Source organism: Dermacentor andersoni, chromosome 2 (genome assembly GCF_023375885.2).
Source record: "Dermacentor andersoni chromosome 2, qqDerAnde1_hic_scaffold, whole genome shotgun sequence".
Taxonomy (NCBI): domain Eukaryota; kingdom Metazoa; phylum Arthropoda; class Arachnida; order Ixodida; family Ixodidae; genus Dermacentor; species Dermacentor andersoni.
Genome location: NC_092815.1, coordinates 143,324,214 through 143,350,755, shown reverse-complemented (window position 1 = coordinate 143,350,755; position 26,542 = coordinate 143,324,214). Strand labels below are relative to the sequence as shown.

At 46.5% G+C, this 26,542-nt stretch overlaps 1 protein-coding gene across 1 annotated transcript; it reads left to right on the top strand.

Annotated features, from left to right (window-relative positions):
* The first annotated feature begins 561 nt into the window (after window positions 1–561).
* On the top strand, window positions 562–24,572 carry LOC129387305 (neprilysin-1-like). Its single transcript, XM_055076193.2, has 5 exons — window positions 562–1,221; window positions 2,740–2,805; window positions 7,600–7,716; window positions 8,950–9,026; window positions 23,802–24,572. The coding sequence occupies exons 1-5, from the start codon at window positions 1,012–1,014 to the stop codon at window positions 23,899–23,901; spliced, it is 570 nt and encodes a 189-aa protein (XP_054932168.1). The 5' UTR covers window positions 562–1,011; the 3' UTR covers window positions 23,902–24,572.
* Window positions 24,573–26,542: the final 1,970 nt, after the last annotated feature.

Below are 26,542 nucleotides of genomic sequence, written 5' to 3'. Positions count from 1 at the left end.
CCCTGGTGAGATCAAAACTCGAGTATGCCAGTCCTGTCTTAGGTACAGCCATTGCAACTTTGTCGCATTCTCTCTAATGCACCCAACACCGTGCCACTCATTTTCTTGTGTCCAATTACTCACATGAAATCAGTGGGTCTTCCATAAAATTAACTCTTAGTCTACCTACTTCCAAATCGTTCCGCATGCGCACCTGCTGGTGTATATCTTATAAGATTTCGTTTGTTAATTCGTTCCGAAGTCGGAGGTCCTACATGCCGTACCAACCAAGCAAAGAATAAACTTATCTTCCTCCTTCCATTGCTGCAATTACTGAGGCTGTCACTTTCATGAAATCTACGTTTGAACCTTGCTGTGTCTGGGAAGAAAACACTCCTCTACGTAAAGCCTTCGCGCGTTTGCAATGAAGAAATAAATAAGTAAATAAGTAAATATAAATAAATAAATAGGATATAAGCCAAGTAATACCCAGAAATTATGGGCATTGCCTCTTCTGAATGTTGTCGAACTTTGCTGCAGTGCACCAGCGTATTCCGTTCTAATACCACACGCTTGGTGTTTTAACAAGACTCAGTATAATTCTCTCATACAGCAGGGAAGTTACGACTAGGTGCCGTAAATGCGCATATTATTACAAAGGAGTACCGTATCAACGTTACAGATTGAAAGTTCTTAAAATTCTGCCGATCTTCTGAATTTTTTTTGAAGTTGTCTCTATTGTGTTACGCTGGTGCATTGTGGTTAAGTTCGACAGCTGGCCGAAGGGGCGATGTCCAGAACTCGTGGAAATGCCAGTATATGCCTGAAGCTTCGCTAATCGCATAACTGCACCTAATACTTTACCACCCTCGACACCTTTATCCTTGCAGCAGAATGCTATTTCGCTACCGTGTCCTTGTGAGAATGGCCCCCTGTTAAGCTATGTTGATATTCAATCGCTTTCTTTTCGGTTTCCGTGATGACCTAATACGTTGACAAGCCGTCTTCGCATTTGTTTTCTTTTTTCTCGCAATGCTGAGCCTAGTCGAGGGGCTTACATCACACTGCCACACCTCAACGAGTCACAAGACGGTGTTACTGCTTTCTCTTTCTTTTCTCGTAGGTTGGCTCGTGGACAGCAGCGGCCGCTTCCGCGCCTGGTGGGCGGAGAGCGCGCGCAGCGTCTACGACAAGCGCACTTTCTGCCTCGTCAAGCAGTACGCCGAGCACAGCTGGCTGCCGGTGATCGTCTCGCTCCTTCGCTTTCGGCTGGTGTATAGGCGACACGTAGAGTGTGACGTCAGGAAGAACGCTGATGATGACATTGTCCTCAGAATCGGCGCGTGTAGCAATTATTTTCCACTAACTCCATTTGCGTGACATTTCTCCCAACGCAAGGTCAACACACTTGCCGTAGTTTTCAAAAACTACGGCAAGCTTTTTTTTTTTTTTTAAGGCGAAAGGCCTTTCTAGGCTAATGGTGAAGTTTGTGTCAGCGGACCCGACCGCCAGGGTGTCCGCCGAAACGTCAGCCCGCCATATGAAGACAGATTAAAGACAGATTAAAGAACGAAAAACGATTGATAGTGGCAGTTAATGAATGATAACGTTATAATAGATATTGGTAGAAGGTATTAATGGCTAGTAATGACTCCGAAATGAGAAATATGTCTAACGACGGCTCGTAATGACCACAATTGATTAGAAATGACTAGAAATGTCTAGTAATTAGCAGTAATGACCAAAATGACTACTAATGACTACAAAAGGGCCAATATGTCTAACGACGGCTTGTAATGACCACAATTGATTGCAAATGACTAAAAATGCTTACTAGTGAGCAGTAATGACTAATAATGAGTGAAATGACTTGTAATTACTATAATGACTATGAAATGACCAATATGTCTAACGACAACTTGTAATGACTACAACTGATTAGAAATGACTAAAAATGCTTAGTAATGACAAATAATGACTAATAATGACTGAAATGACTTGTAATGACTACTAATGACTACGAAATGACCAATATGTCTAATGACGAATTGTAACGACTACAACTGATTAGAAATGACTAAACATGCTTAGTAGTGAGCAGTAATTGCTAATAATGCATGAAATTACGGAACAAGCCTACGAACAAGCTGCGCGCATAACGGGGCGTCGTTCCCACTCGGATTAAACGACGCGGCATGCTTTCGTGTTTGCACAAAACGAGCTTTCCCTTTATAGCAATCTATGGCTTTTAGCCGGGACTTTACAGTGTGTTGGTTCAAATTCAATGTGTTTGGCTCAAATGTAAAATTAGCCAAGGTCGAGTTAACGAAGGCCAATTGCTGAACTTCCCACAGAAGAGGAATTGTCCGATTCAGGCTGCCTTTTGGAAACTATTGGGAGGCAGCGAATATAATGAATGCCGTTACGAAGGAAATGCAATGAGAAGGTATACAAGTGTACGGTGGCTGACTTTGTAACTGTGAAATATGCATACGATCTTGTAGTGTAATTAAGACAAGGCGCGTGCATGCTGAAAATCAGTGACCAAAGCCAGCGTGGCAATATGAAGTTCATCGGTATCACCGACTTGCTTAACCGTCCTTGCAGTTAAGTGACCAAATTTTACTGCGTTGAAAGTTACCGCCGAAAACAATTTAAAATGGCAGCCGCACTGCGTCACGAAACTTGTCTCTTAAGTCCACTTCAGCAGGAGCGGCAAGTGAGTGTCTTCTTTGATTCCCTGTATTTCTTCTGAAACAGATGAACACGACTGCTTCGCTACATGAAAACGTCTTGGACAACGTCGCTGTTCAAGTCGTGCACACAGTAAGGCCATATATATTCATATTTCTTTCTAAATCTGAATTCTCTAACTCTCACTTTCATGTATTGAGTTCTAAAGAACCTTTCTTTAAATGTAGACCCATTCTATCGCAAACAAGAGGCGGTCGAGCTCTAAATGCGTAGAGATCTACATGGGCACGGATCACGGGGATTGTGATCGGCACTGAATGTTGAAAACATGAAAATCTGAAAGCTTATAAGCCCATGACTGACTACAATGATAAGCCATTTTTTCTCGTTGGTCGTTCTTTGCAAAGGCGAAAGACTAAAACGCCGACATGCCTATCTCGGAGTGCATTCCCTTACAAAAATTTTTATAGGAAGTCTATAGACAGTCTATAGACGTCTATAGACTGTCAATAGCTTTCTAGAGGGCTCCCTTCCACCATTTGCATCAACTCGGTGCCTTTGTAACGTCCCCTCTCCCCCTCCTTCACCGCTGACTCCGTGCACGGCGCCGTACCGAAGGGGCAACAAGAATAATTGCCATTCCACTCTGTGAAGGTGGATGACCAGCGAAGCTGTATATGTGGGCCCCTTAATGGCGAATTGTCCATTGCCCAGCCTCAAACTTCGTATGTTCATAAATGGAAGGCTAAGCGCGACTAAACGCTCCTCCACGATGTTGAGCGTCGGAAGATGATATGGCGCCGGGGGGTATACAATACCCATTACCCATGTATTGTTGCAAAACGCGGCATGACGCTTTTTGCTAACGGATACCGGCACAAAGAAAAGACACCCACCTCACCGCCCTTCGAGGGCACATTGCTTCACCGTATAGCAAAGGCGATCGTGCGTTGGTCAACGTCCCGCAGTGCAGTAATGGTTATGAGGTCACTCGAAAACGAGAAGCGGTCACACACAACACAGGCCACACAAAGTTGGTTCCCCACAAACTCCCTCTGAAACCTGACCGTTGATCCGGTGAAACGTTCCATGTTTGCGGGATTGGGGCCACATGGACGGTTCGCACTTCTTTCCACCTCGCGGTCCTGGCGGACGGCACGCTTCCGCTTGGCGTCCGTGGCCCGCTAATCACAGGTGGTCTCCTCCCGCTGCCGCCGCGCCCATTCCCTTTTCTGTTAAACGCTGTCGTCTTTGGTGGGCACGCCGTATTTCGAGATAAGGTATTGAACTTATTTTTGCAAGTTGGCGAAGTGCTTGAAGCCTGCTTTACCTCCGAAGCGGGTCGGCCTGGTATTGTACTATCTTCGGGACCAGCCCACGGCTTTTGGTCTACGGACATCGATGCGCTGGAAACTACACGCATACAGCTTCGCTGTAAAGCGCGCAACAAATAACTGTGCCTGGTGGCTACTCGGACCGTGCGGCCATCGCGGAATACGGCGGCAATCACGTGAAACGTGTGTCATACAAGTGTGTATGCAGGTTATATGCAGATGAGAAAACAAAATGAGAGTTTCACTCAAACGGCAAAACATTGAAAGCAATGGCAAGATTTAGACTACCAGGGTAAAGCTCTTCGGCTGGTGATATAACAATACGCGTGGGCGACATGTTGAAGCGATGTTGCACGCAGGGCAACTGCATGTTGCTGTGCATCCTAAAGATAACCCTGGCCGCTACCAAGCATGTCACCACGCTGGCGTGATGAGGAGCACGGCCAGCTGCGTTACAAATTGTAAAGTGAGTGCTCATATGAATTGGTCGTCCTGATGATGTACTCGGCTGAGCATTCATCTGAACTTCTACGCGGGTTCACTGCAATACGTCGAGTTCCTAATATGACTTTAATGTCGGCGCCGCGTCTCGATCTGCAATATTCGTCGTCGAGACAAACACGAGGTAGTTAATTCTCAGGCATCTGATAGAGGTTATTCGCTGAAGTCGTCCACACGGAAACTATCTCAAACGCTGTCAGGGTTTATTTATTTATTTGCAAAATACCTTACAAGGCCCCTACATGGGGGCTGAGTAAAGGTGGTATAGAATCTGTGAGGCATTCAGTTTTGCCTTGAGAAAATCTCGAATGTTCGGATCAAATAGACGCATTCATACCTCCACTTCCACCCTGCAGGAATCATCGCGTAGCGGCAACGAAAGCTCGACAAGGGTTGCTTTTATTTCTTCTGTTGGACAGAACAACTTGCTCGCATATCGAGGGCGTTTTTAGCACCTCGATCCTCTGTACCTGCCGCGGGCGGTACTGACAAGAAATACTTCAACTCTGTAGAACGTTCACTGACGGTACGTTTCGCTAAGGAGTCGAACTGACAGCACCTCATAATTTGCCTCCGAGCGCTTTGAGCAACGCTTCGGTTAAAATGTTTCTAGGCTATCAATGTCAAAGCAACACCATTGAATTTTTTTTTATAGTCGATTCTTTGCTCACTGCCGGGACGTTTTGTGCCAGAACTGTTCCATTCTCAGAACACTCTCTCGTCTCCGAGGCAAGCAAAGTGACTCGTTACGCGCCCTTCTAGGTAATTACCTGTGCCTGCACGGCAATCTTAAAGGCAAGATCGCATATTTTAGTTGCATGTCTCCGTTGACATTTCTGGCAAATAACATTGGCCCCGATATCGCTTGAAAGATAACCACGCTCCGTACAGCGAAAACATCTTCCCTTTTGCGTTACTGTGGATGTCCCCTCCTTCAAGTCCAATTTGGCGTCGCACGCTTCGCTTTCGTGGACCCTTGAGTTGTACAGCTTGCACATCATGCCCGACGTGGTGTCACACAATGGGGGCCGCGGTCGAGATTCCAGAGTCCTGTCGGTCCGGCGGTCTTGCGATAATATTTGGAGGTGACTTAATGCATGTGTTGTTCTGTCAGTTCTCCAGCATTCGTTCTCGGCTCTTCAGTTCCAGCTCGAAGAACCGTACCACATGTCGCGATGGCACCGAAGATGACGTCGTTGACGCAGCGCCGTCATTTGCGGCCGAGGTCTCGCGCTGTCTTTGTCCCTGTGCCCGTTATCGGTGCCAGTTAAGCACCACCTCACTCAAAAGGGGGCGGACTAGCACGGCGCACAACATCGCTTCGTACGTCTCCTCTCCAATACATAAGGGCCTCAAAACTTCGCATATGCGCTTGTAAAGGATCAAACGGTTGCCGCAGATCATCCACATTTATTGAAGAATTGAATAGTCGTATGTCGATCAAGCATTGCACCTGGTTGAATTAAAGCTGAATGGTCGCCGAAGTGCTTCTACAGAAGGTCGACGGCGTCAGCGTAACTCTCCAAAGCCTTCTGGAGACCCGCAATAAGTTGCGTTGGCTTCTCAAGTGAGCAGCGATGTTAAATACTTCAGCCCGTTGACGTGGTTCGTCTCTAGGTTCTTATGATTAGCGACCGCATGCTGCTGTCTGAAAGACTGCCAGTTCTTCATCTTACCGCGGAAGCTTAAATAGTTTCAGGTTGGGCAGCTTCGTTCTTTGATTCCGCATGGCTGGAGCTTCATGGGCCGTTGGATCCTTTTCGTTGGCAGTTTTCATTTGCGTCTGTTGGGACATGCATTTCCACTGCATATGTCTTAGTAGCACATACATATTGTGTTCTTGTCACTGTATTCTAAAATAGTTTAAAACTCGCTTTTTTTCGCATCTACTTCTCTGATATGAAGCCATTAGCAGCGTCTACGTCTTCTATTGCTCCTCGGCTAACAACAGACGTTCAGTAAAGGCGCTCGAGTTTTTGAAGTCGAAAGGCAAAAGTAGCGCATACAAGTGCTTCCTTCTTTTTTCACCAAGCGCAGGGCTCTAGGCGAGATAATGTAACGATTCCATATTTTATTTGGCCCTTTCGCGCTTCGGAAGTGGCTGTAATAACGCAATGGCCTACATTGTCACCACAATCGACAAGTCGCGAGTAGTGGATGTTATGAGCGCCACATAACCGAGCGGAAAGAATCGCTACATTACACCGGCCCTGATTACTTGCCGTTCTTTATTTAGGATTTCCAACTTTGCTGTTCGGCAAACCTTTGTAGAATGCGGTTGATTGTTCTCTATATGTCCTGGTTTCATCCTTCCCCAATGATCGTCGTCGTCCATGATCCTTCAGGAATACACCGTCGTTCGGTGTACGTACTGCAGTTTCTTTTTCTGGTTACAGGTTTACAAATACGAACACTTCGTTAAACATGTTGAGTTCTCGACAGAGCGACATACCGGGCACTTCTCGCTCCTCTGCTTCGCTGAATCGTCCTGTCCACTCAACATGCTTCCCTTGGGCCCTCGTCTTCCGAGGCATCCCCCCGGCAAGCCTAGCTCAAGTCGTATAACATCAGGAGCGTTTCGTAGTGCGGAGAATCTGTCGGCGAAGGGAAGCTCATTCCATTGCCTTTTGGGAGAGGGTCTCCATCAGCTCACGCTACAAATAAGAAAAAAGATCCCTGCGTGTGCAGAATTATTTCTGAATACATGGCACGTTTTTATTTTTCAGTGCGGTCGATGTATGTTTGTACACATATAGGACTGCGACAAGAAATCAAAGAACACGTATGTATACCGGCTACATAACGGGCGTGGAGAGAACAGGACGTGAGGAGCACCGCTTGCAACGCACTACGCGTTTGAAAATTTTGTACCGTCACCGTGAACTTGCTCAGGAGTGTTGTGACTTATTTCGGCAAACAAAACTCCAGAATGTTCGGTTTGCATATAACTCTTACAGGCTATTTGAAAACTGCATATCAGAATGACTCATTCAAAAGAGGGCCAATGAATGACCAACCTTCAGTGGCGCATGCGATAAAAAAAACGTAGAAGTATCGCTTGTGTACATCAAGAACATACGCATGCGTGCAGGTCTACACGAGCATCCTCAAGCACAATCGACCTCCATTCGTGGGACGCGAGGCACAGTGGCATTTTGGCGACAACAACATGACCGCTGAGCAACTTTTCTTCTACGCTTACGCATCGGTGAGTGCGAGAATATCGTAGGGTGCGCCGTCACCCCAAGAATAATGTAGAGTCGCACAAATAGTGATACGTAAAAATAGGATCGAAGGCAGAGTAAAATCCCATAAACTTGTTGATAACATAGATATATGTCCAGCTCATGAGGTGTTTGTCCCAACAAATGTGACCCAGATAAGCGAAATTCCATCATGCTACATGCACCAGGATATATATATATATAAGGAAGGCAGGTATATAGTCAAGAGTCTGCTTGGTTACCGTATACACATGCACCAATATCGCGATTACGCGAAGCCGCCCACTGGAACAGCAATAAATCACAAAATAAAATACTTGAAAATAATTTATTGTAACTGCTCACTATTGACGGCATTGTACAAGCGACTCTTCAAGTTTTAAATTGCCTCCTGCAGCTGTGCGTATCTGCGTCCTGTTAAGAATGTTAAGACGTCACCTCATTTTTTTTAATTATAATTCATGCCCTCACGTTGCTTAAATGTTCCATAAAGGTTCATGAAATTATACGCGGCGTCATATGAGAGCGGCGCTGGTTCTTGTGGTTACTGTAAAGTGTGTTCACTTGGTTAGCTTGCAAACACGCCTTGAGGACTTCCTCAGGTAACACTGCCACAGTGTCAGCCATGGTAAAACACATTTGTATCAATGGTAATATGCTGCCACTCCAAGCCCCACTGGGTGAAGTCTGCACCCTCCGAGGTCGGCGCAGCGCCAATATCAGAATTAATTTTTGGGAAAGTTAGACGAGTGTCAGTTATTGCGAAAGGACGTCGATTTGCACAACCGCAAGTCCGCAAGGTCGTTGCGAAATGGAAAGTTGTCATCCACCTGAGAGCAGTGCCTCCTCAGGAGTAGTTCTACGTTCCGCAATCGAAGAACAATGCATCCTGGGCGAAAGATTGAAGCATAATATTTCTAGGAAACCAATTTAGCTACTGAGCTGTAGAAAGACAGCTCCTGATTGGTTCACATTGTAGACCAACGGCGCCTTGAAATCTGTGGAGCTGCCGTTCAATTCCCAGAACAGGAAGACTATCGTCAAGTAAGAAGCTCTTTTTCCGAGGGACCAGTACGGTTGGTCGTTATATACCGCTTCGTGCTGCTTTCGTGTGGATGACATATTTTTAACGCAACGTTGTGCAGTCGGTATAGTAAGCAATACACCAACTGCTAATCTCAGTAAACGCAAAACACTGCCATGCTATGCGCTCGCAGAATATGTGCTCGGCGCTCAGCTCGAGAGCAGACTACGAGCGCAGAATGCGAGGACCCATCGCGCCTGCCAGCTTTAGGTGAGTGGTGAGCAGCTGTAACTATAAGCGCGGAGCTCTGAGTTGTCTTTCTTCCTGACTCCGCTTTTCTCCACTCTGGAGAGAAGATCGAAGCTCAACATGGCTCTTCTGACAATGGCAGATGGCCTTAATTGTTTACGTCATCGAGACCTGTAGAGCGTTTTGAATACACATGTCTGTATCCCGCCCATCGACGAGTACACAGTATATGACGAAAGGTTCTTTTATAGACAATGTATATGTTCTGAAGACAAACATAGTGGCGCGTTTGTTTTCCATCATCTGCTTGCCAGGATCAATAGTAGGAAAGCCACGATGTTGTCACTTCTTAGCAACTCGTTGTTCTATTTTTCTTTAGACAATTAGAAGACGACCGCGTCAAATGTCTGCCAGCCTTGTTTTTCTTTCGTTCAGCGCAAGGTTCTGTCGATAAAATGTGCCTTACTTTATTTTCACCCTTTTTTTCCCATTCGCGGCTTTCTTGACTTGCACGTGCTTTGACTGATGATGGCACCATGGAAATTCGTGTCGGAAGATCTTACGCCTTGTGCATGAGCACTTTCAATAGAACGATTCTGTGTGTTCCAAAAAAAACAGATACAAATACCTATGATTAAATATCTTCAGTTAGCTGTGAAACCGTGTTTCAGTGTTCCCTAAAAGCGATTGAACTCACGCTCATCGATCATATTGCGCTGTGTGCGACTGCTGCGAGTACACAGTACTTGTTTTTTTGTTTGTTTTTTCACTTCGGATGCTTTTTTGAGAAAGCCGACGAAAGTTACCTGAATTACGTCACTACAGAGTAATGACTTGCCCAGGCGGTCATCATTTGGAGAATCATCAGAACAGATTACGTAATAATTCAACTAATTGTATTAATTAACTTCCTTGTTACCAACTTTACGTCGCAATATTACATGATAAGTTCAAGGAAATCATTACTGAATGTCTGCTTTCGTGTTTCCGCATAAATGACCATGCAGACCAAAATAACTGGCACCAAGTTATTCGTTCAATTTTCCCGATTGCGCACACGGAACCACAGAACAGCTCTCGATTTAAAAGTTTTACCCTTCTGTGACGTGGCGTCAAACGAAGCTGCCGCCGAACACTTTTTTTTTTCTTTACGCGATCTTATTCCGGTTTGCTCTGTGCGCAACTCCCGGTAGGATTCAGTCACTTCTGGGGGGAGGGGGAGGACGGGCTGCTTTATCGCCCTTACCTTGCAGGGCGGTTGCAGTGGGAGCCGCGTTTCGCAGAGCCGCGTGCGTAATAAGGTAAATTGAACGAATTATTTGACAAGTTATTTCGCTTTACGCGACCGTTTTGGAACGTACGAACACAAATCCTAACTTTTACGAGGATTCTGTTCAACTTTCTAATATAAAAATGCGGCGTCGAATTTGTAACTACTAGGTTATGAATGGAAATAGTTTAGTTAGTGAATGGGTTGCATTGCTTTTTTCTTGCAACGGATGTCCTTCGCCTGGGAAGTTAATAAATCTGTAGTGACGTGATCCGGGTATCTTTTTGTAGGCTTTTCTTTTTAATTGTTCAAGTAAGAAAAAGGAAAGCACACTGTGTAAAGGTGCGACATTTGCTCAAGACCGTGCTTCATTTGGCGCGTAACACGGTGGACTTCCGTACAAATCTGTTGCTCTTGGGAGCACACCCATTAAATCGTGTGGCTTCACTCTAAATATCAGTGAGTCACTGTGACGAGTAAAGTGTAACCTAGGATAGAAATATAGGCCTCAAATTCAATAAATATGTTTTCTTCCTTGTTTTTTTTTGCCGTAAGAGCGCTTGTTGGTCGGCCTTCATGCGCTCTCTACTCGAGAAAGCGACAGTCGCGATAACGAGAGAATCTGTGTTCGTGGTTTGCGCGGTTTCATTTTTCCGCTGACATCCCTGGCAGTCACACGAAAATCGGAAACCGGAAATCGAATACGTCCCATCTGTGTCGTCCCTCTTCCTGTGTCCGTGTCTGCACTTTTTTCTAACATGAATTCCTACCAACTAGCTCCACTTTCTCTCATGCTAAAAGTAGTGTTCCTCATTGTACTAAGACCATTTTAATCCAAAAGGCTTTTGTCATCGGTGTTGTTGTTGTTTGTATACTGTAGTTCCTGTTCAATCTTTATCCGTGACCCATCAGACTAACGGCTGCAAATTTTTTCTGAGAACCAAAAAATATTGCGGTGTTTATGTCGTGGTGTTATTCAGCCGCGGTAAGAACGCGTAAACTGCGCTCGAGGTTTGTCTTTCTCTACCGAACCCACTATATAAAATTAATATTGCTAGAATAAGCGTATCTTCTTTTTTTTTTTTTTTTGCCAGCACTGTAGATGTGCTGCGATGCAAGGATCGATCACCGTTGAAAGGTTACCTAATCTGTGACAATAGATTATCGCAACCAGGATCAATTATTCTGTAAGCATGCATAATATGAGAACCATTAGCCTAGACAATACGGTAATCAATTAATTTCGTGAACCGCGTGAGGGCTGAAACTTACATACTTTGGTTTCACGTCGACACATGATTCTACGTTCTTTTTCTAATGCACAGGATGCACTACAATTTTTGTCACGCTGTTCCCGCGTTTACTCCCTGCGTCGTTCGTGTTCGAAATTTATCCCTCCACTTTTAGCAGTTGTGCATTGCATTCTTCTACTGCGCGTGAACCAACTGTCATGCGCTCATATATGTAAAAACTGTTGAATACTGTACTGGAGATTATCGGCGCCAGCGCGGTGAGGTGTACGTGGAAGAGGAAGATGACGAACTCATGGTGCGCGCTCTTTCGGTGTCCAGCTGAGATTGCCCCGGTTTCCTGGTCTTCTGTCAGGCGCCCTGCAGACTACCTAGGATTTGGTGTAGTTGCTGGGTACTCGTCTTCACCGCCCTGGAGTTCCAAAGCCGTACGTTACCATCTACCGCCACAATGACCGACGACGCCGACCCCTTGCAAGTCGCTCATGCCCCCGCAGCTGTCGTGTTCTGGTGTGGTACGTCAGCGTCACCTTGCGATCTTCAGCGGCACCGACAATCACGACGTGGAGGACTGGCTTGCAGCGTATGAACGCGTTAGCTCGTATAACAAGTGCGATGATGGCGTCAAGTTGACCAACCTCATCATTTATCTGACCGATGTGGCCAACCTGTGGTTCAGAAACCACCATGCCGATTTTACCACCTGATATGCTTTCACGGAGGCCCTCACTTCGTTTTTCGATCGTCCCGCTGTGCACAGACTCCGCGCCCAACACCGTTTGCGTGGCCGCGCTTATCAAAGCAGTGAGACTTTCACGAGCTAGACTGAGGACGTCATCAACCACTGTAAACGCGTGAATGTATCCATGACCGAATCCAATAAGATAAGGCACATTATGAAATGCTTAGACGACGATGTCTTCCATATGCTCGTGGCGAAGAAGCCTGCGACGGTTGCTCAAGTAATAGACATTTTTCAAAGTCTCGATGAGAAGCGCAAACAGCGCCTTTCCACCCGTCGTACCATGTTGCAATCCGCGCGCCACTCGACCTTGTATCCCTGATGCGTTGGTACTGATCATTCCGGCGAGCTGCCGCAGATTCAGCAATACATTCATGAAGAAGTGGCTCACCTGCTATTTCTTGTGGTGTGTGTTACTCAGCCCACTTTCACACCAGACCCCTGGCTCCTACGTATAATCCAGGTGCAAGTTGCTGAGGCGCGGACCTCAACCGTCGCCTGTGACCGCACCTCTGACTTACACTGAAGCTCTTACCCGCCGTGGTTGCTAAGTGGCTATGGTGTTGGGCGGCTGAGCACGAGGTCACGGTATGGAATCCCGGCCACGGCGGCCGCATTTCGATAGGGTCGAAATGCGAAAGCACCCGAGAACTTAGATTTAGGTGCACGTTAAAGAACCTCAGGTGGTCGAAATTTCCGGAGTCCTCCACTACGGCGTGCCTCATAATCAGAAAGTGGTTTTGGCACGTAAAACCCCATAATTTAAAAAAAGAAAAGTAATTTATGCAAGATTTTGCACTGCACACAGACTAAATCGCATAATTTTAACACTGAAACTCTCAACCGACCTCGTGCTCATCCGATGCCTACTACTTCCAGCCCAGCCACCAGTTTCTGCTCGCCGCGTCCGGTACGCCCAGTTCACGTACCGTTGTCGCCTTCCGAACCTTTTGTTAACCCCTGGCGTACTCCGCATAACCACCCCATCTGTTTCACATGCGGTATTTAGGGCCATGTTGCGCATTTCTATTGCCGCCGTGGACTTTACTTTTGTGATGGCGCGCACCAATCTTCAGCTACCTTTCTTAATATCCTTCACACATTTCCATCCCTGATCCCTCGAACTAGTATTCATGTCGCCCCGCATTCAGCTCACGTCTATCTCCTCCTCGCCGCCGCCATGCCCTTTCACCCATGCTTCGCTATTCCAGCTCTGGCCAGGAGAAAACAAGAACTGCGCCGTCGTCGGAACTTTCGAGGCCTCATCTTTCGCACCCCCTCCCCCCAAAGAGATCACAGTATTTGTCGAAAGTGTCACCACAAACGCTGTTGTCGACACAGGGGCTGCCCTTTCTGTCACAAGTGGAGACCTCTGCCGCAAACTCAAAGTGACGATTCCCTTTCCCGATCTTTCACTATACGCGCGGCAAGATCGCAGAAAGTCCAGCCTTCATCCGCATGTACCACTCGTGTTATTATGCAAGACCTATTAAATTTCGTTGAATTTTTCGTTCTATGCCGTGCTTCGCATGACCTTATTTTGGGCTCGGACTTTCTTTCCGTGCATCATGCTGTTGTCGACCGCACTCGTAAGCAACTGGCTTTGTCTCCGTTCAGCGACACTACCATATATCTCACTAGCCAATCTCCGAAAGTGCTCGTCGCCGCTGAGGTCATTCTCTCTTTTCTCTGCCGCCTTGGTCTCCGTTCCTTGTGACTCTGTCTCCGCCTCAACTGCCCTTTTTACACCATCTAAATATAGTGCGCGTTGACGAAACCTTGTACTCCCGTTTGCCGTCGCCACACTCGCCGATGGTTCCGCTACAATTCATGCGTGCAATCCATTTCCCTGTTTTTCTACTCTATTACACGGTGAATGTGCGGGGCATATCGACACTTTTGACGTCATTCTTCCATGTGGCCTACCTTCCGATAAGGCACCACTGCTTATCCGTGCACTCACTGCGGCTGCCACACCAGCCTCACACGTTCCTACACTAGAGTGTCTTTCAGTTGCCTGCTGTCGATGATGTGCTTACGCCCGCTCAACGCAGTGAACTCGTTGAGCTGCTTGAACCTTTCAATGCCTCTTTCAACCTCGGCCAACCTTCCTTGGGGCGCACGTCAGCGGTTGTTCGCCGTATTTGCACCTGTCATCATGCTCCGCTGCGCCTGCGTCCACACCGTGTTTCCGCAGCTGAAGCAGTGTCATTGACAAAGAAACGCTGTTCGTGGTGTGAACCAGCCCTCCCACAGTCCTTGCGCGTCTCCGATAGTGCTGGGGTGCAAAAAGAATGGATCCTTAAAATTTTGCCTCGATTACCGCCGGCTAAACACGATTACCTGCAAGGACATTTAACCCCTACCACGAATCGACACCGAGTTTCTCTCTTGGCTGGATCTGCGCTCCGGGTACTGGCAAGTGCCGACGGCTGAAGCCGACCGTCCAAAAATCGCTTTTGTAACTCCTGACGTATTATATCAGTTTAATGTAATGCCTTTCGGCCTTTGCAGCGCGCCTGTCACTTTCAAGAGAATGACGGACACTATTCTCAGGGCTCTAAAATGGCAGGCATGCCTTTGTTACTTAGACGACATTGCTGTCTTTTCTATGGATATTGAATTCCATCTCTCGTGCCTTGAGAAAGTCCTTGTGTATTTCACCAGATACACAACTTTTGCAACTTGATTTGCAAAAAAAATGTTTTTTCGTGCCCGTAAGCTTATGATCTTAGGTCCTTTTAGAAATGGTTTTAGGCACAAAAATAGGGCACTTCAATCTTAGGTCCCGTCGTCTCGAAACAGGGAATTCTACCAGATCCTGCGAAACTTCGCGCCGTTGCTCAATATGTATACCCCATGCCCACTACTCTACAAGAACTAAGGAGCTTCATCGGTTTGTGTTCATATTGACACGCGTGCTTATCTTTATCGGATTTCTTTAATAATCAACCTATTACGGCCAAATTAGCGAAAATAAGGAACATCAGTCTAAAGTGACTCGTAGTCAGTGTCCCTTTAACGCACTGCCGTTCTCATTTGTTCTTTAATATCCATTCTTTTTCGTCGGTGTCATAGCCCGTTGTGCCGGCATTATGCTGCTGCAGGTGTAATACTTCGGGAATCCCTACTCGCAGCGCCTGCTGCTGGTGTTGCATTTGTGGCCGCTCCTTATCATTATGACGCTGAAAGTGCCCGAGATCTTGTACCTTCGTTCGGAGAGCTTTGAAACAAGATAGCGCGTATATATATATATATATATATATATATATATATATATATATATAGCGCGTAGGTCTTCTTGAAGCGGTACCTGTTAAAGGTATTTTTCTTTTTCATTTTCTATGGCAGCCTTTTGCCGGTGTCACGTTTTGATATATTTATTCCCTCCCGTGATTTGAGCCCATGGTTGCTACGTTTGAGCTGTCGTGCCAACGTCGTGCCGCCGCTGTCATCGTCGTTGTATTGTATTCGTGCGGCGTCGTATGTATTTTATATATGGCTGTGCCACCACTGCATCGAGTTGCACCTAAGGCTTTCTTTTGAGTGGTCATCTGGCACACCATGTTTTTTTTTTTTTTTTCTTGGAGGCGAAATCATCTTATGCGGCTAAACGATTCCCTTTCAGCGGTCGAGGTTTTGATAGGAGCGGCCGTACCTGCTAAGGCAAATACGTAGACACGGACACGCTTATTTTGTCTTAGGTCGTGGACATGCAATGCATTCGTAAGGCTGCAGTAATGTTTGACATTTGGTTTACTTTCAGTCTTCATTGATGGTCACATTTATTTTGCTGAAATTTCACCTACCTTCGTGCTATAGCTCGCTTGGTAGCCTCCCGTTGGAAGTACTATACGTGGTGTCGTCTTCCATTCGTGCTCTGGGTGCCCGCTCTTGAGAAGTCAGCTGAAGCTACACGCAATAAATTTGATGTTGGCACTTGTATGTTGTCTTCTGGCGCTCACTGAACGTGAGGCCTATCTATCTGTTCCTTGTCTCCCTAACACCTTTTTGTTACTCTTTCAGGCCTTCAAACATTTCCTTCAGAGGGACAGTTGTTAACGGTACTTTCCCTGTATTTTTTTAAGTCTGCTGCTGACATCATGATCATGATGTCAGCAGCAGACTATCTTGTCTTCTGGCGCTCACTGAACGTGAGGCCTATCTATCTGTTCCTTGTCTCCCGAACACCCTTTTGTTACTCTTTCAGGCCTTCAAACATTTCCTTCAGGGGGACAGTTGTTAACGGTACCTTGCCTGTATTTTTTTAAGTCTGCTGCTGACATCATGATCATGTTTACTTGACAGAAGGTAATGCTGATAAATATTGTTCATGAGCCTTAAGATGACGTTGTAGTCGAACGCTGAAGAATAATTTTGACCGGTGTTTCTTTAATTGACATGCATCTAAGCCTAAGTTAGTGAGGCGTTTTGGCATTGTGCCCCCGATTTGAATGCGGCCGCCCTGATCTAGAATCGAACTTGAAACCTCGCACTCAACGGTACAGTGCCACAGCCATCCACCAAGGTATCACGTGGGGTTGGTAATGCGTGGGGCAGCGTAAAGTTCTTGTTTACCAGATTTTCACGAAATCATATCATATCCCCTACAAAATAGACTTATTTATTGTTCCTCGTCTTTATATTTCGTTACTTGGCTTTGACATTTGCCGGTTCCTACCTGTGCTCACCTCTTGGCACAAGTGCCTTCTGCCGCGCGAGGTCCACGGGCCTCACTTATTTCAGGAATGTGTCGGTTTGGCGCATTTCTCGGTGGCAGTCGGAAATAGCAGTGAGCTTGCGTCGCGGCAAGACACGAAACAGCGGCGGGACCAGAATAGCGTCGCAGTTCGAAGAGTGGCGTCACATTCGCAAGACAAACGCCTCTGAGTCAAGCCCTTGGCTTCGCAGTTGCATGCACACTCATGCTCTTTGAGACATTCGGTTGTCTACGCCGAGAGCTGCCTGTCACTTCTATACAACGCAGATTGTCAACGACTTGGTTTTAGTAAAAAACGCAAGCAGCACGTTTGCTTCAAGATATATCGAAAAGCACGCGCTTAAACTATGTGGCGGAGTCGATGAGTTGGATTTTAGCTTTCAGCTCATTGGAAATGATGCCATCATCCCGGCACGTCAGTTCTTTGTCTGTAAAGCTTATCCACCCTTGGCAACAGCGTTCGATTCCCCTTTCCGGTTTACAAGATTCCGTTAATTCGTGCGATCTATATGTCCCTGAAGTATTTTAGGGGACTACGGTTTGCGTGCACGGTGTGAGCAGCTAGTTGCCCAACAAATACGCACACCCCTGGGTAGCAACATAGGGATTTTGTACAAGTTTAACGTACACAGCTCTTATGCACTTGTTCTCTATGCCTCTGCTCTCCAAAAACAATGTTCCGGAAATACATTGAAAGAATAACTTCGCAGTAAAAGCCGCGCAGAAGGAACGGCAACAAAATACAGAGAAGTACACAGGACAGCGCGTGTCCTTGTGTTGCCATTCCTTTTGCTCTCCTTTTACATGAAGATAAACCAACTTGCCCAGTTTTACACTCAATAGCTTCGCCTCCAACGTGACATCACGAAAATGAGCGAACTTAATTGGATGACTCATCTGTACAAGTAATGCTTCAACTAGGCTGCAGTGTATCTTCCGCTGCATTCTCAGCAGATATAAATCACCGAAAAATATATAGATAAAAAAACATGCGGATCCCATGCACTGTGGGAATCGATGTAAGCGAAGCTTTGTAAGCTGTTTTCTTTTACTGAGGGCAGTCAGCTGTGATGTTGGTGGCGAATGTGTAATTTCCTCAGCGTTTAGTCCAGTACGAGAGTGGTTAGTTAATGTTAGACTTTACCTTGTGTGCACCACTGCTGTTTGTCTGCGTAGTCCGCAGAACACACAGGGAGACGTGTTTGCTTGAGTGAGGCGTTGTTGTGCGTGATTACGTACAATCTCTGAGAGGGTTGAGCATTATCATTGCCTCACATGGCACATCGTATCGTGGCAGAAGCGTGAAATTGTAACTGAATTATGAGGCTGTACCTAATCCAATTGTATGTATACATTGTATACAAACATTCGCGGTGTGCACCATGTTTCACTGCCTAGCGAAGACCCTCCTGTTCCACGTGGCGCTTCTTTTAGGCCCGGGTGTCCTCGACGCCGAGTGCACGCTTTGGAGCCATTTTGCTTGCGCGTGTTTACGTGCTCCTTCTGCATACGTGAACTGCACGCAGTTGAGACGCCAAGTCCAAGCGCTCTTTTAAGGCTGTGGACGATTGTATTGTTTGCACTATCACAGCCTAGCGTGCAACCTCCACAGCCCAGCGCCTGCATATTTGTCTCATAGGAAAGCAAGCACAGCACGTGCCATACACACAAAGTACGCACCCCGGCCCGCGGGTGCGCCGGCCGGTATACGCGGAGACGAGCGGCGTGTCGTGGTGTCGCACAACCCACAGCGGCACACGCGCCAAGGTCATCGCAGCAGCGCCCGGAAAGCCGGCAGATGAGGCAAAGAAAGCTTCGCTTTGAAAACAGGACAGTTAGGACGACACGCAGCAAGCTCTGAACCGCGCCGAACTCTCAAGTGAATGGTTTATTGACGCGGTGACACACATAAGCAGGCAGTCAACGCACGGGACGTGAACCAATGCGACTAGACGACATAGTTGGTGTATGCGTTGAAAGCAAACAACGCTAAACACGAGACACAGCGTAGCATCTCGTGCCTCATTTTTTTCCCCCGTGTTTAGCGAGTTTTGCTCACACGGCGCGAGCAGCGCATAGCCATTCAGGGAAGCCAAACTCCAAAATATACCATCTGCATAAACTACATCATACTTTACCTTGCCAAACATTCGATGTTTGGCTAACGTCGTCTTATTACGCCAGCGTCAAAAAAGCTCCGAAGCCGACGAGCCCAGAGATACAAGGCTGAGTAGGTGACGCGCAATCTCGTTACCTTGTGTTTTCCTTGCCCGATCATAGTTTCCTCAAGCTAGTGCAATAAAGGCTGTAACTTCCATCAATTAGCCCCACTTGCGTTTCATTTCGCTAACGCAGTTTCTCTTTTCTTCCTAAAAGCAATAAACTTTGGCCTACCTTTCACGTGAAATATATTTGCGGCTAAATACTATCTTTTTGTGCTCATGAAGTGTGAACCACACGACCTGTCTTATCGCAGTTTACTTCTAGCGCTAAGGCAATTGTTCTCCATCGTCTAACCTGCTCCTTCATGACCCGGCCTACCTGGCCGCTAAAATATATATACCGTGACAAAGTTGCGTCGTTCAGCGCTTGTTGTGCATGTCGTTCTAATTGCTGGTCTTCCTGCTTTTTTTTTCTGGTGCATTAGGGTATATCTACTATGAAGTATATTACCAACTCGCTCACGCCTCAGTCTTATTGCATTTTTATGTCGTCATCGACTAGTCTCCTCTTTCTCGGCTCACTTTCGATATCGTGCGTGAGGTTACCCGTAATTCGTCACGTCCCTGCAAGTTCTTTTTTTCTTTTCTTTTTTTTTTTCAGTACCAATTCTTTTCCCAATTTCCCTTTGTACACTCGAGGGACTGTCTTGGGCCGCGAGTGATGAACACTTAGCTAGATAATTATATATTTCACTCATTACCACGGTGACCAACTGAACCCGAACCGATATGTTTGTAACATGCCTGAACTTGAACCGAACCTCAACGCCCCCCCCCCCCAAAAAAAAAAATAAGATAAAAAAATAACAACAGCTGCTGGTTCTGCACGAAGCCGTTCAAGCATACAAGGCGACAATGGGTGCTCGATAGTTTGGACGATTGTTCGAATAGCTACACTTCTTCATTCAGCGCACCCTACTAGCAGATTGTTAAGAATCATGAGTTGAGTTTTGTTGGAGAATGGGGGTAGACGATGGGTACGTGCTGGTAACTACGGCCGCCTCGGCAGAGACGCTTTCACTTCTGAAGTCGGCCATGACACTTGTGCTCCGCGGCCGAAAAGTTGTCTCAGGGGCTCCATGGAATCGACATTTTGGGTGACGCGCCCGATTCGGCCGTTAACTGAATTCGGCCTTGTAACTAAAACTAGATAAATGGAGAGCGGAAAAGACGATTTCCTCCTAGAGGGATATCAACGAGTCCAGCTGCACAACGTACTGCAACCGTAATGTTGAGGTCGTTAACGAACGCCGTCACCTTTTCCGCGAGCGGTAAGCGCGGCAGTAAACGACACGTGAAATCTGCTTTTGTTACTTGCCGTGGTTCAACGCTTGTTTGATGCTTAGCAAAGCAGAGCACACCGCTTTTCTATTTGTGTAAATTATTCGTGAGGCACAATGTACGTGCTTTTGTCTTCTTCGTCCGCTCTTAGCCAGCGCAAGAGTACGCTCCCCGTGCAGGTGCGAAAGAAATAAGATCGACGTATGCTTCCGCACAAACCAACCCTTTTCATCGTTCAGAAACACCCCATGTCATCAATTCCTTCTTAAAAAGCAGAAAAGTGAGTGAAATGTGAAACGCTAGCTTCTTGCTTTGCTACACACCAGAAGTGTCAAGTTGTGATTTACGTAATACTATGTGAATTCCTGCTGTCTTCAGCACCATAGATCAGGTGCCATAGTTCTCTCGTGCACCACCAGTTCTATAGTAAAACCCAGAAGCAAAACAAGAACTGATTCTGTTTTGTCAAAGTAACAAGTGTGGCAGCTACGCAGATTTTACGCTGGCGCAAGGATTCTCACTAATTACCTCTCTTTTTTCGACACCCTGCTTATTACCACTCTGAGGCACTTGGTAACGTCCGCCTCCTTGGAACATGGTAAATTGCACCGCACAGTTATCTCGACCGCCGTACTTATACACTTTTCATGACGCCTTAGCTGAAACGTTCAATATTTGTGGTTACACTTCAGCGTGCAGTTATATTGAAGCTTTATAGCTAGATGTCAAAAGCAGCGGTCAGTTTCCTATGGCTAAAGCCACTCCACGCAAGTTTTCGCCTACCAGGAGCGGCGGTGGCTCCGTGCCTTGAGGGGCTTTACCTTAGGCAATCGGTGAAACTATTTTAAAGGAAGTCGTCGCCTTTTAAAGGGACACCACCACAAATAGTTGATCTTGGATCGAGCACCACGTGTCAAACCGCGCGCCTCCCACAGCAAGGTTGACGAAACTTGAGCATCGGTGCGGTAGAAAAACTTGCATCCGACTTTTTTTTTTATCGCAGCTTATATCTGCAGAAGTCCGGTAACACTGATATGTGTCGAAACAGAGTGCGTTCTGCGTGGTCAACGTGCGCGGTGTACGTGTAATTGCGTTTTCGCTGCCAAAGATTACTTGTGCAGGCGTCTTTTTTTTTTTTTTTTGCTTGTGCTGTTTCTTTTGCGCGAGCGAGGTAATTGCGGGCGCAATGCAGTGGCGACGCCCTTGCTGCGCCGTTGAGTGCCAGATCGTGCGGAACAAGGGCAGTCCGGCACGCTACAGCATGCCAAAATTTGGTGGTGGTTGTCGGTGGGAGTTGGCTGGAGGCAACGATTTCAAAGTGAAATGTCAAGTTCAAGTATGCGCCGAGAATTCACTTTCTCTTATGTATAGCCATAATGGCCCATCTTCTTTCAGTTACGGCGTCGAATTAGAATTGCCAAGGACCCCCCCCCCCCCCCCCCCACATCATAGACCTTAAAATAAAGTTTGAATTGTAGGGGTTATTGGGAGCATGTGTTCTTATCATCTATCCTCTTCAATTTTTCGCAGTTCAGTTTATTGGCAATGGCATAAGGCAATGGCACCCCTTTCCTTAAACGCTTCAGCTACTGCGCATCTTTGTGCGCAGCTCTACCAGATAAACGAACTTTCACATTCGGCCCAATTTCCATGCGATAACTGCTGCTCACAGTAAAAGAAACAAATTAAAGTGTAAAGCAAACAGGGTCTGCCTCGACAACAAAAGTACGCATTCAAACAGCGCGTTTCCTTTGGCCGCCTAAAGCGAGCAGTTTATATCCTGCATGCGACCCCCCCCCCCCCCCCAAACAATACTGCAGTTTTGTGACAAACCTTATCCAAAAAAGTGTTTTTGTAACCTAAATAATTACGGCAATCCGATCCGGTTGAGAATTTCGAACTGCATTTGTAAACTTTGTTTTCTTTCTTGACTGATATGTACATGACACACTCCATTTGTCTGAAAGCTTTAAAATGTCCTTCCTTTTTTTTTTTTTTGAGATACTCTTATGGTAAATGCCTATATGTTACTGAACAGTTTGGATGCTTATCACTTCAGAAACATAAAGCACCGTCTAGAAGTGGCCGATGTAAAAGTGTGATCTCTTTCATTAGAACGGTAGTTTACACAAGCCTTTTTTGTTAATTGCTGCTTTAAGTGCAAGTAAATGTTTCCCTAGCGGTGTTCAACAATGCACGTACATTTTTTGCTCAATCTTTCCTCGTTTTTACATTACAAATATCAATTAAATATAAACAACAGCTTGCAGAGTAAATTGTACGCCCGGTGAGGCCTGCTATGTTGGCCTCAATGCTGAGCTCTTTCTTTTTTTTTTCCTGCCTGTTAAACTTAACTGGTGAATCCATAGGGTGAAACTGTACCTCTGTTATTACTTTTTCACTATGATTGATCCGATTCCAATCTACTGCCAATGCTTCAAGAAGGTTGACTTCGAATATGGAATAAAATTTCCCGATAGTTCTTTTCTTTTTTTTTTTTTTTGCTTTTAAAGGCAAACAAGATAGCGCAGAGGAAAGATAGTAAACCAGTGACTTATTTCCTTCACCGCGCGAAATGTTCCTTGACGTTCGTATTACTGCGCACTCTGGAAATTAGCCCCGGCGTTAAACGTTTCGTGCATTTCCAGAGCTCTAAAGAAATTGGAAGAATTAAGAGAAGAGGAAAGACAAACGAACACGCAGGGCACTCGTACCTGACCTCTCCAGCGCCCTACCTGTCGTTTCGTCTTTCCTGTTCTCCTAATTTTTCCTATTTGTTTAAATGGCTGGAAATGCATGAAATGTCGATATTCCGACAAGCCCATCTGTCCACTGTAACAAATTTAAAGCTTACCTCAAGTTGCTTGTGACATCTATGCAAAGGGAGCTTCCTGCTGCTGCAGGCTGCAATGTTCGTAGTAACCAAGTGTATTCGGCTACAGTATGATCGAATACTTCAATTGGGAAAGTAAGTGTATGCGAGTGGTATCTGAAATTTTTGAGTGTTTCCACACCCGCAATTATTGCAAAAAGAGCGATGAACACAGCCCAGAAAATATATCTTAGATTCACTGATGGAATATCTCTAAGAACCACTATTGCTGATCTAATTTTAACTGCCGCGCTCCCCCTCCCTCGAACCTCATTATCTTTTCCTTCGTCCCCAGATGATAACTACCAAGAGGTGGTCGTACTCTGTGGAGAAATATAAACGTTTTCTCCACCACCACTAAACGTAATTGTTAATATGTAAGGTTTTCCCTCCCATTCGCCGCTAATTCTTTTTCAATCGTCTACATGCCACTTCACAGGGTGAACATACCACTGCAGAACCTGCGTGCATTCGCCGAGGCCTTCGAATGCGATGACAAGGCCAAGATGAACCCGGAGAGAAGGTGCATCATCTGGTGACTGGTGGGGCTCATTGTGGCACGCGCCTCAATTTATGACGCCGAGAGCCACCGTTATAAGCTCGGGGCGTTTGCTGTTCCGAACAGTGTGCTTTTTACTTGTGACTTTAATCTAACGAAAACAACAATAAAATACCTTATGTCCTCAACCGTTTTCCTGCGGACTGCGTGGAAGTAGGGTTCACCAGGATTGAAGCTAGCCCAGTGGGCCGTTTTTGTGCAGCAGCGGTGATCTGAGAAACGGCGCATGCAAAAAAAAAAAATCACGGCAGAGCTCATCTCACCACAATTGTCGACGATAATGCGAATAGCATTCGAGCGATGCAGCGACAGACCACATCCCTGAAATGACGGTATTTAACACGTTTAGTGATAATTCTGAGACTTTCGTTGCTTCGGCTACATGCCCCATACTCTGATATCGTCCCAATCTGCTACGGGACTCGCTTTCCAAGGTCTCCCATACCCGTGAGCTTAGCGTCATGACGTCGAGTGTATGGCACTGATGCAGTAACGAAGGAATGACGAATGAATTATATTGATCCGACAACAACGACGGTATAAAGACGGCTGCATGACGGCAATGAGAGGTCTTTCCTTAAATTATGGGGATGGTGTGACGACAACTGCGTGAGACAGCGAAATGAGGACAATCTAAAGACTACGACTGCATGACGAGAATGGCGCTACGACGTCAGTATGACAACAACCGGATCAAGAACCGGGATTGAAGGCGATCGCATGACCACGGCGGCATGACGGCAACGGTATGACAACGGGTTTATGATAGCATCTGTCTGACGACGATGGCATGAGAACGGCGCCATAATCGTGACTTAATGACGACAGCATGTTTACGATAAAATTACGAACATGGAATGACGTCAATGAATCGACCGTGGTGGTATGACGTCTGGATGACGACAATGTGATGATGTTACAGAAGTGATGACGAGGGTGAAACCACGGCATGACGACAATGACACGATGACAGCGGTATGAGGACGACGGTGGGACGACGATCGCTCACCACGACGGTTTGGCGAGAGTAGGATGTCGAAGTTACCATGACGACCTCGTAATAACCGCGACGGCTTCACGACTACGGCACGCACGACGACGACGGCACGACGACGATGGCCTGAGAACGGATGCATGATAGCACCTGTCTCAGTATGACGACAATGGGATGACGTTACTTAAGTGATGACAATGATGAAACGACAGTATGACGAGAGTCGGATGACGAAGTTGGAATGATTGCAATGCATTAGACATGACGGCATCATGACCACGAACACATATATATAGCGGCCCAAGCGATTAGACAACTTTAACTGCTCTGTCGGAGTAGAAGGCGTGACGACGACAGCATGACGAGACTCGGATCACGAAGCTGTAATGTAAACTACTGAATGACAACACGATGGCGATGTGACAAGGAGTGCACGACGACTGTATGAGGACGATGGCGTGAGGACGACGGCATGAGGAGAGTCAGGTGACAAAACCGCAATGACAATGATGCAACGACCACGACGGCGTCATGACCATGAGTCCATGTATGGTGGCCCAAACATTTAGACAACTTGGGCAACTTGGCACATGGTAGAAGGTGTGAGGACGACGACATGGCGATAGTAAGATCTTGAAGCTAGAATAACGATGATGGAACAATCACGACGGCACCATGACCAGGAGCACATACCTAGTGGCTTCAAGCAAGTAGACAACGAGGTCCAATGGGTCCGCGAAGACGGACGAACGGACGGACGGACGGACCGACGGACCGACAGACAGACGGACGGACGGACGGACGGACGGACGGACGGACGGACGGACGGACGGACGGACGGACGGACGGACAGACAGACAGACAGACAGACAGACAGACAGACAGACAGACAGACAGACAGACAGACAGACAGACAGACAGACGGACGGACGGACGGACGGACGGACGGACGGACGGACGGACGGACGGACGGACGGACGGACGGACGGACGGACGGACGGACGGACGGACGGACGGACGGACAGACGGACAGACGGACAGACAGACAGACAGACAGACAGACAGACAGACAGACAGACAGACAGACAGACAGACAGACAGACAGACAGACAGACAGACAGACAGACAGACAGACAGACAGACAGACAGACAGACAGACAGACAGACAGACAGACAGACAGACAGACAGTATCGATCCCGAACCGAACAAATTAAGGCGCACTACACATTATAGGTGCTGCTTATATTTACAATGAACGTTTATTTTGTTTGTAGGAACCTTATGACACTAGTTAGAAGTTACTAGCGAATTATTACTGACGAAGTTACTAAAGAAATAACGAAAATTGAAGGTAGTACAGGTCTACGGCCCTACATCCAGTCATGATGACCAGGAAGTCGAAAGATTCTATGAAGACGTGGTATCGGCGATGGGTAAAGTCAAAACAAAATACACCATACTGATGGGCGACTTCAATGCCAGGGTAGGCAAGAAGCAGGCTGGAGACAAGTCAGTGGGGGAATAGGGCATAGGCTCTAGGAATAGCTGGGGAGAGTTATTAGTAGAATTTGCAGAACAGAATAATATGCGGATAATGAATACTTTCTTCCACTAGCGGGATAGCCG